The 10481-nt window shown below is 43.9% G+C and overlaps 1 protein-coding gene across 3 annotated transcripts; it reads right to left on the reverse strand.

The window, feature by feature from the left end:
• Window positions 1-649: 649 nt before the first annotated feature.
• Window positions 650-9633, reverse strand: fosl2 (FOS like 2, AP-1 transcription factor subunit). 3 transcript variants are annotated; one of them, XM_051948307.1, is made up of 5 exons: window positions 9004-9626; window positions 8308-8427; window positions 5390-5644; window positions 5011-5118; window positions 650-3476 (listed from the first exon to the last, which is right to left on the reverse strand). In XM_051948307.1, exons 3-5 carry the CDS (start codon window positions 5627-5629, stop codon window positions 2925-2927), a joined length of 900 nt encoding a protein of 299 aa, XP_051804267.1. In that variant the 5' UTR covers window positions 5630-5644; window positions 8308-8427; window positions 9004-9626; the 3' UTR covers window positions 650-2924. The 3 variants fall into 3 exon arrangements, with proteins under 3 accessions (XP_051804267.1, XP_022059415.2, XP_022059414.2); XM_022203723.2 differs by having other exon boundaries at window positions 5390-5641; window positions 8308-9633; XM_022203722.2 differs by having other exon boundaries at window positions 8308-9626.
• Window positions 9634-10481: the final 848 nt, after the last annotated feature.

Raw genomic sequence — 10481 nt, forward strand, 5'->3', positions numbered from 1 at the left:
AACTTTATGGTGACAACATTTGCAGTGTTACAGTGAACCTAAAAGCATTTTACTGTCCTCAATGCACTAAAAATACCAGTTATTTTTGTCGTGTGATTTAAAAAGTTGTGTTGGAGGGACAGTCAAGTGAGGGTCATGTGACAACATTGATTTCTGTCAGGTGGACTTAAGTAAAACTTTTGTCTATAAATTGCTTCTGTGAAAAGAGTTGTTATTTACAGTGTAAAAATGTTCTTCATTTTTTTAAAGTTCATTTGGTTCACTTGGCTCAGATTCATACATTAATACAGCCGTCCTTCGATAAATACTACTTCTGTTTTTGTTTTTTTTTAATATCACCTATGATGCTTTCTGGCACAGCAGACTGCGTTCTCATTGGAGGACTGACGTGTAAAAAACATGATGGAAACAATAATTTAATTTCTATGGGAATTATTTTGAACAACGCATATGCTGAATATATAAATATCTCTGAGTACACTTGCCTTTTTAAAATCTTTCTTTTTACTCTATATTTTTAATTGTTTTTGCCTGTCAGCAATAGAGTGAAACAGTCCTATGTTAGTTTTCCTAGAGTGAATATTAACCAGATTGAATTCTCAGTTGAAGCACACGCACTCCCATGAAGAAGAAAAGGGACAATTCCAAGTTGAAAATGATTTTTTTTTTTATTATTATTCTTTTAAATTAACAAACACTGCTATACATATTGCTGTTTTTATTAATTTTGAATCATTTTAAACAGTTAAAGCATTTGGAAAAGAAGTAATAGTAGTTGAAAACAGGCGACAGACAGAAGATGACATGTACAGTAGAAGATCTACAGTCAATGGCTTTCCTATGTGTGTCGAGGGGCTCCAGAATATTTCAACATACAGACATAGTAATGTTTTTGGTTCTCATTTCACCTCTTAATGTTGTCAGACAGGATTAAAGATTTTCCCGTCACATCCCATGATAACAGTGACGTTAAATCCAACATCATCAAAATATAAACAGCCGACGTGTTCTTTCCAAACAAGTAGCAGCAGCTTGTATTGAATTGCAAAATCTGTTTTCTGCATCCAGCGCAACAGAAGTCTTCCAACTATAACTTTTATTCCTCTGATAACAAAAAGGGTCCGAGCAAAGATGACACCCTTCTTTAACCCCTGACAATATATTCATTAGGAATGTCTGAAGTAAACAAACAAAAAAAATCTCAGATATCACTGTTCTGTCCTTCTCAGTGCATGGTATTCAAAACCCTCATCCCTTGAAGATACACACATGTAAAAATAATGACAAAGACGTTCTTTATAGAACTCAAGGTGTTCTCTCTTTCATGTCAGGCCAGCTGTAGAGAGAGTCTTCTTATCCCTTCCTTATTGTCAAAAAGTGAACTGTGTCCGGCCCTTGTTCTAAGCCAGTAAGGCTTCCAGTAGGCTTCTAACTGAGTACCTTGATGTTGGCATGTGATCATACACCCATATATCAGCACATCTGAGTTGAATTTAAACATCATTTCTTTACTAAAAGTGACAGATTTACAAACACAGTATAAACAGGGTTGACATCATTGGCAGCTGGCGACAGTCTAGACCACAGTGGCTTTTTCAAATTTGAGCAAAATCCCTCCTTTGAGACAAAGACGGACGAATTACAGGATTACATGTGTCATACAAACCTTTTTGGCTTTTTGAAACCTGACCTGCCCCGAGAGGCAGTGTTGAAAAAGGTAAGACCTTTGTTTAGAGGAAACAAAGAAGTACAGAATCCAGCCGAGGAGGGTTTTGTTCAATCTCTTTGAAATGTCTGAGCGAAAAGACAAATTTCTCTTGATGTGACACAATGAGGCGATGAAGTTTATCATCCCTCCACATATAGTACCACCTCTGCAACACTTCGGCTAGACCGTTCGACAGCCAGCAGTCCTGCAACGCTCTTCACGATGGGGTTCTACTACACATGAGAGATATCCCTGACATCAATGTAAATCACATACACTTTGTCAAAAACAGGTTGTAAAGTTCAGGTACAGAATCACTGAGGAAAAGCACACCAATACTACTGTAAAGTCAAGCCACTATGGCAAAATAGAAAGTATAGAGTATTAAGGAACTAGTCATTGATTGAAAGTTGGCTCGTATCCTTTGCAACACTGAGGAGTGCTTCGGTCACCCTGCGGATGGCCACGCTGCTTTTCTACAGGCAGATTAAAGGAGAGGACAGTGTCTCAACAAAACACTCTGTAAAATTTAATCAGCACAGGCCATAAATACAATTAAAGAGATGGAAATAACATCAGAAATGTGTACACACTCTTAGGAGCTATCCTGAATCAAGTTCCAAGTTACGAAAGGACAAATCTAAATGGAAAAAAGATGAGAGGAGGTCTTTGCTCATTGTCTCTTGCTCTCCTCCAAATTCCAGTAGAATCCTGACCTCGTTTAGTGATTTATTTATTGATTGGTCTTGGCAGAGTGCAAGTGTCGGCCGCATGGCTTTTTAAACATTTTTCAAAAAAATATATTAAGAACTCGCTCTCCGGTTGTAGTCACATCAACTCACAATAGCCAGATTCAGGCATGTCTCTCTTCAGGGTCGTCTGCCCAGTAAACAAGTTGACACTCTGGAGTTGAAATGGCGAAGGGGTGACGCTCTCTGGGGTTTGGTGCACACACTTTGACAAATAAAAAATTTTTTACACTGAAGCAGAACGAGAAGAAACACGCGGCGTAGCCCTTGTGGGTCTCCCTCTGGAGAGGGAAACGGCTCACATGGTCAGCTTGGTCTGGACTTTTAAATGTGCTCTTGGGTCTTTAAAGACACTGGAAGGGGAGGTCGGGATGGAGGTGTGGGAGGGGGGGGGGGGTGCAGTTGATCCTCGTGTTCGCTGTCAACCACAGTGTTTGTTTCTCAGCCGCGCCGAGCCGAGGCCTCGCTCAGAGGGCCAGGAGCGTTGGTGAGTTGAGGGAGTCTGAGGACTGGTCGCCGCTGCTGCTGCTGCGCCGGTGGGCCTTGGAGCACGACTCGGAGGAGGGCGAGGGGCTGTCGGGCTCCAGCATGTTGGGGTAGGTGAATATGAGGCTCGGAGCGTTTGGCGTGGCAGCCGGGGTGGACGCCGCCACCACCGGTGTGTTCAGGCTGTCTCCATCTGGGCAGTACATCCCACCGCTTACACTGCTGCCACCCAGGCAAATGGGCTTGATGACGGAGCGCTGAGATTTGCCCACATTCTCCTCCATGTCCTCCGGCTCCTGCTTCACCACCACCTGGTTCATCTGAGCCCGTGTGCCCATGTTGGGGCGCATGGTCAGCGGGAGCGGAGCGCACTGCTGCTGCTGGTGCGCTGACGGCTGGTGGCGGTCCTCCATAGGCAGCTTGCACACGGGATTGTGGGCAACCAGCATGAACTCCAGCTTGTCTTTCTCTTTCTGCAGGCTCTCGATCTCCTTCTGCAGGTCTGCTTTCTCCTCCTCCAGCTTCTCTGTCTCCTGATAAAAAAAAAGCAGAAAATGAGGTTGAGTATAAAATGTTGTATGTAGAGTAATAGCATTTTTTGCCTATATTTGACAGTGACAATATCAAGATAACAAAACAAGGAGAATAGCAAGCAAAAATGGGACACCAGACATTTAAAAGAGTTGTTGCAATTTGTGATCAGTATTTTAACCACCATACAATCAGAGCTTTCAGATGATTGGCGTTACCCGGTAAAAACATGTGGCAACACCAATTTAAAGAATATTTAGTGACAGAATAATTTCCAGTCTAACCAAGCCTTGGGATGCTTGTGATTATGGCAGAATTTTACATTTCTTCTGCACAAAAGCAGTGAGACTGTAGGAGTGATTCTCTAAAATGCCAAAAGAGGGCACTGTTTGTTTGCTTCACTTCCTGAAGTACAACCAACATACCAAAGCAGGAATTTGTCATGAGCCATTTGGACTAACAACACGGAATCTTGAAGCCTTCTGCTTGAATTTGAGCGTCACATAATGACTGTGTGTTATTTGTGTCTCGGAGTTATGAGATCTGCATCAACAATGTGTCATTAATGCGTCACAGAAAACACAGACCCCATCAAAGCCGCTCGCCAGCCGTAGACACCAGGCAGATAGAGATAAGCTGACATGCTGTCTGAGAACTTTGACTCGTGGGCAAAGGTATGAGGAAGTTGCACACAAGGAGCCAAGAGAGGAGGCGCACTTAAATGAATGATATCAGCTTTTCAAGCAGAGCACACCGTACAAATATTACACCTTAATTTCCTTGGAAAGAAACATTTCCTTATTTGGATTTTTTTTAATAAACAGGTGTGTGAAGAAGGAAGGGTTATTTTCCCCTGGAAGCATTCGCTATGGTGTGTGGTTGTATATGTGTGTGTGAGCATGCGGCATGTCTCTGTGTGGAATTGTGAGACAAGCAATTTGCCCCTTTTACAAAATGTCCTGCATTCATGGAGACAGCTGCCTACAGCAAATTCCATTCCTGGGGTTTTTTAAGGCCTGACAGGCTCAACCTCACTGTAATTCGGCTAATTAGTCCATTTAGAAGCCGTTACTGTCTGCCAGGCAGAGCCGCGAGACAGCCCTACCTCTGTCTACAGCTGCCTGAGACAAAAAGCTTTTCATCGCCTGTCATCTTTTCACTCAGACCTTGCACTCAGAAACACAGCGAGAGTCAAACCAGTAATGCGAGGTTGTAAATTTAGGTGTGGACTTCAATCACTCATCAAAAATCTGGACTCCTGCCAGACTTCTGAACAAGTGCGACTTATTTTTTCTCCTCTGCACTGTGTGCTCTCTGTCTGAAAATCATTTTTGTTGCTTTTTTGGATTTTCTATAAAAGTTTAAAAAAAAGAAAAGAAACAGGCATCATGGTTGTTTATCAGTCAAAGCTGGCTGCTACATAAGAGGAGCAAAATGGTGCATCTCTTGCACTGACTTGTGGTCGTTTTATGTGATTAAAAAGGAGCCCAGATGAAGATCCTGATACTGATCTGCTGACTTCAGTTTTTTACTCACCCCTTGCAGCATCTCGGTGAGCTCCCGCCTGCGGTTGCGGCATTTGGCCGCGGCTAACTTATTCCTCTCACGCCTCACCCGCCTTTTCTCCTCTTCCTCTGGGGTGAGCTGAGGGCAGGTAAAGAAAGAACATGGCAGGTAAACTACCTTGTTTGACAGACACACACAATCGATATGAAGCTAAGAGCATAAACAAGGTCTGGGTGCTGCTGACTATCTGTGAGCAGAATATAAATGCTAAAAAGAGTTTATAGGCATGACAAAATAAACTCAATAATGAGCTCTTTCAACCTCAAACAAACATTTTTTTTACTTGATGAAAACTAACAATTGTTAAGTTTAGTTCTCAGTGCATTTGTAAGAATCCTGGGTCCCTCACCTGTTCATCCCTTTTGCGTCGGCCCCTGGCGTCTCCAATGGAGCGGATGACCCCGGGCCGAGCCAGCGTGTTGTGGCCCAGCAGCCCCGGCCCATTGGTCAGGTGATGGCCGTATGGGTGGGAGCGGGAGTAAGGGTTGGACATGGAGGTGATGACAGTGGGCTGCACCATCCACTGAAGGTCTTGGCTGGTCGTGATTGCATTGATTGTGGGGATGAAGGCACTGTTGGAACCGGGCATGTCAACCCTGTACTTCTGGAAAAACAAAGAATGAGATTAAGCTGATGAGAGAGGATAAATTACATTAAAAAAAGTTTCAGGAAAGTGGGGATGTAGCCGCATGTGGAGGAGCACATCTATATGGTGCCAAATGATGCAAAATATTTCCATGAGCATCTTAGTCTCTATCTATTTTTGCTGACAGCACAATTGCAGACGCATACACCACCACCCACCATTATCAAATTCACACATTTTCCACATTTCAAGCTTATAGTAATGATTCAATCCACATAGGCAAAACACTGTGTATGTAACCCCTGGAGTGGAACAGTGACACATGCTGTGAATCATGTGGGAAAGCCCAAGGTGTCCAGTGCATCTCATTTTACTACAATAACTATGAGATGAAACACTGCACTGGTGAACTGTTACCCGTCTGGATTGGAGAAGTATAAACTGCAAAGCTAAAATGTTAAAGGTTATTTATGAATTAAATGTCCCTTCAAGATTTTTTTAGTAAATAAAATGTGAGAAGTAACAGAAATAATGAAGCAGTTGTTGCTTTTAGAGTACATCTCAAGACATACTGTGATGCAGGATAGTAAAGTATCCAAACCACTCAAGTTTTGGCACGAAGCCCTCACACTCATTTTCAAATCCTCATATAACCAAATATGTATATGTTTATCTACAATTTATATACATTACTAAGCAGGGCTTGCATAACGACAATCAGTATAAGAACCGATGCCAGATCAGTGGTTGCTTCATGTTTGTGGTGTCCACGAAAGCTGCATGCCTTTGTGCGTAATTTACGCACGTCCCCATATCCCCGTTATTCCCGACTTTCCGTCGGATATCCCGGCAGACTATTGGAACTTTGTTTATCTGGTGAGTCATTGTGTATGGGATTTGTTAAGTATATGTGAAACACGGTCAGTTCCAGTAAGGGGGAAGCAGCCAGCTGTAGCAACGCAGACAAGTTCTCCAGAATTATGCGTGCGGGAATTCGGCCAGTCCGCTTTAAGAAGAACCATTAAAATACCCATAAAAACAGGTATTTATTAAATTTTAAACAAGAGTGCGAAGGACATAAACAATTACTGGAATCATAACACTAAATGTGGAAAGCCCTAAAAAAAAAACCTTCTGATGTGACAAAAATAAAATTTTTAAAAAATGGTTTATTGCAAACAGAAACAATGACCTGTTTTCGAATGTGTCAATAAACGCAGCAGAGAGGTCATGTTCCAACACGCTGTAATGGGAAACAGGCAGCCAGTGTGTGATTACAGGGAACCAGAGCAATGAGAGATACGGGCCAAAAGTCGATTACCGTAATGTTGCGTGAGCTTTTCCACAGAAGTGCACTGTACGCAAGAACAGGGTGTGGGTAAACAGCGTGCCTATTCCCGGATTTATATCCTATTATTTTTGAATATGCTGGCACGGCGGCGTCATGACATGACACTGTCACACTAGCCTATATCTGGGACAGATTGTATAAAAGTATAACCTCTGATGAAATCGACCAGATGGACTGTGAGGTTTGAGGTTTTAACTGAATCTTTTGGTTAGAAGTAAACTGATTATTGCCTTTTCCTCGGTAAGGAAATACAGGCTTTTGAATGTTCTGTGCTCCCGGTCTGAGCGCGCTCCCCGCTGTACGCAATGTGCCATGTGCAACCGGAGCCTCATCTGATCAAATTAAAGCAGTGACTCCACGAACATTTATCTGCAATAGTCCACATACGAATGAAATGAAAATATCTGACTTCAACCGAACGGGTAGAACATTCTGCGGTAAGACATGCCCTCCATAGGCGTCCAGAACACCTCACCGGCTGCTCAGCACAAATCAGACATCTCCTAAGCCTTGGGTTTGTGCGCGAATCGAGCAGTACATGCCTGTTGAATCCAGAATAAGCTTTTATTTCTGCCCTGTTTATTGTCAGACAGTGCTAAGTGTAAACAGCTCAGGGTATGCTATGTATTTGCTCTGAAGGGATTTATCGTCCATGCGCGTAAAATGCGTCTAAAGCGCGATGCCACAGGCGCAAAGAACCCAAAAATGTTAGTTTCATCGACGGGTAGCAGAAGATGAGAGCACTTGAAAGGAATAATGCATTTGAATTTAACATCTGGAAATCACAGGCTCAAATCTGACGCATTTCTCCTGCTCCGAACAGTGCACAAACAACCGTGCACGTCAGTGCAGCCTGTAGGCGACAACCCGGAGAAGTTTTGTTTTATAATAGCGACTGATAGCAAATACAATTTTTATTTAAAGGCGTAAAATCAACCGTCTTCGCCATTTACTGCGCCCACCGACTGCTGCGTAAATTTGCCATTTGATCAAAGTGTATCATCAGTCTGCGTCTATGCATCTAATGACCGAGCTCAAACAGTGCCAGTCCAAAATGCTTGTGGACAGACCCCGTGCTATCCGTTGGGTCACAGATACAATCTGTGTCATTGGGGATACAAGTTTTTTTTTTTTTTTTCTGCCAGGCGACGAGGAGAATTTCGGTTTAAAGTCAATTAATGGGCGGAAGCTCGGCACCGTGATACAAATCAGCAAGAAAATCCGAAAAGCTTGTGCAGATGAAAGACCACCACATAACAGCTGAGGACATTTCTATATTATGCTATCGTCTATAAACAGTTTGCATGAGCTCAGCGTTTCCTCCTGTTACCTGGTAGTTTGAGGTAGAGATCGGACTCCCGATCGTGCTGCTGCCGCTTGTGAAGGACTCTGGCTGGGCCGGAGAGGTGCTGCTGCCGCGGGACGAGGTGTCGTAGTTCCCGGAGTAGTCCTGGTACATGATCCAGGAAAGAGGAAGATTTCAGTAGACTGGTTGAGCTCTGAAACTTTTTTTTAAAATCCCCGCAGTAAAAAGGCACCAACAGAAAAAAATCCTCTGACTGGAGAAGTTGTTAATTTTGGATATCCAGAAGACTTGGCAAAAACAAAGTGCAATTTGCTCCTCTAAACTTCCCTAAAACATCTTACAGAAAGCCTGTTGTCAGTAAGAATATATATAGATTTTTTTCTTGTGTGTTAGCCCTGCTTGTAAAGTCGATCTCTTTTTGTGCTTATTATTATCGAGCCGCAGGTAGAGCTGAACTACTCTGTCAAAGATCCTCTCAGGTGCGCAAACTTCAACTTAAGGTCAGTAGCACACCTTCAGCAGTCAGATCCAGTAGAGACAACCTGTAGTTAGAGTGACTCACGCAGGTTAACATTCGCTTTAAAGCCTATATTGCCTGTCTAGTCCTCTGAATATTTTCCGTAGCCTTGCCCACTACTCTACTCTGAGCTCTCTGCTGTTCACAGAACAGCTCTAACTTTTTTCTTTTCCTTTTTACCACACTTCCTAGAGATGACTCACTTCAATGGCACTATGAAGAAGTGCAACGGCTTTTCAACACCAACGAAACACTACGTCACGCTGGGCGTTGCAACTTCAGCCAGGGAGGGGTCGCTTCTGGATAAGGCAGTGAAAAAAGAAAGATCCGCTGTGACCGTCCTTCGCCCAGCGGACACTGGGAACATAGTCTCAAAGCTGTGATACAGTAGAAGTAGCGAAAATGTGTCTCTAAAGGTTTATTTTCTGTTACGGACGTCAGCGCCTGCTGTGGAGTTCACTATTTGCCTGACTTGCTTCGGTCCATTGACGCATGTTTCCTAAAATGGGCAGTTGCGTCAGAGAGCGCGTGTGGGTTTCCTTGGTAAAGGAAGCGTCAGACACTGGAGGGATTCCCTCCCCTCGCGCACTGCTCTCCGGACTTGGAGCTCACAGCTCGCCGGTGCCGGTGCCGGTGTCCCGGTCCGGTCACCATCAGTGCCGGAAAATGACATTAAAGCTGAACAGATAAAGCACGTATGGACGCATGCAGTGAGACATCCGTGCGCGCACACGGCAGGAGAGCGTTCACGGCATTCAAAGTATCTCGTGGAAGTTTTTTCTTCTCTTTCATATTTCATTCTATATTCCAGTCTGTGCTCATCTTTAGCTGAAAACTAAAACGAACCGACGGCACAGAGACGCCGCGCGTGTCACCATCTGACCTACTGCTAGAAGACACGCGAGCTGAACATCCAGCGGATCCATCCGCCACCGTTCCTCTAATAAAATCACCCGCAATGATTGGACATGAACCGTTTGTGCATAATTCTGTCTGTGTGTTATTTGGCACTGGTGCATTGTGCGTAATTTGGAGAGGTGGCATGGAGCGCTAAAGGATGGCACGGAACACAGCGCGGATGGTCAGATTAATATGGCCCACTGGTTAGGTCTAACAACAGAGCTGCACGGCTGCTTCAAAGGAATCTCAGTGAAATGTGGGCTAATTGTAATTCGGACGCACCTCATAAACAAGGGCACAGCGCCCAGAATGTGACACGTTACACGATATAAAATGGCGTATTAAGTATAATCCAATCTGCTATGGTTCCTATTTTAATCTGTATCACCATAACTGGTTCTGCTGAGCTCTCTTAAAGCTGTTTGCCGCACATATCTTTGCCAGAAAGAGTCGCTCCCGTCAAAAAGTTTCAGCTGCTCTGTTCAGTCGGAGAACTTGTGCTAAGGGAAAATAATCTGCAGGGGGTTTTCTGAGGTGACCACTCACCGTGGAGCGACTGACTTTATGTGCTTGCTCATAACGTGAACACGTCAATTGTACTGTAGGTACAGCAGCCCTCCAATATGTCACCCTTTCCAGAGTTACCGGGTGTCATTTTCGCTGCATTAGCTTCTGACCTGCGCACTGATGTGGAACTCTGGAGAAGCTTCCCTCAGAGCTCTGCTGCGCCCGAGTCTCTGGTTTCCTGACACGGCGACTGAAAGCACGCAGATGTTCAGTA

Source organism: Acanthochromis polyacanthus, chromosome 1 (genome assembly GCF_021347895.1).
Source record: "Acanthochromis polyacanthus isolate Apoly-LR-REF ecotype Palm Island chromosome 1, KAUST_Apoly_ChrSc, whole genome shotgun sequence".
NCBI classification, from domain to species: Eukaryota; Metazoa; Chordata; class Actinopteri; family Pomacentridae; genus Acanthochromis; species Acanthochromis polyacanthus.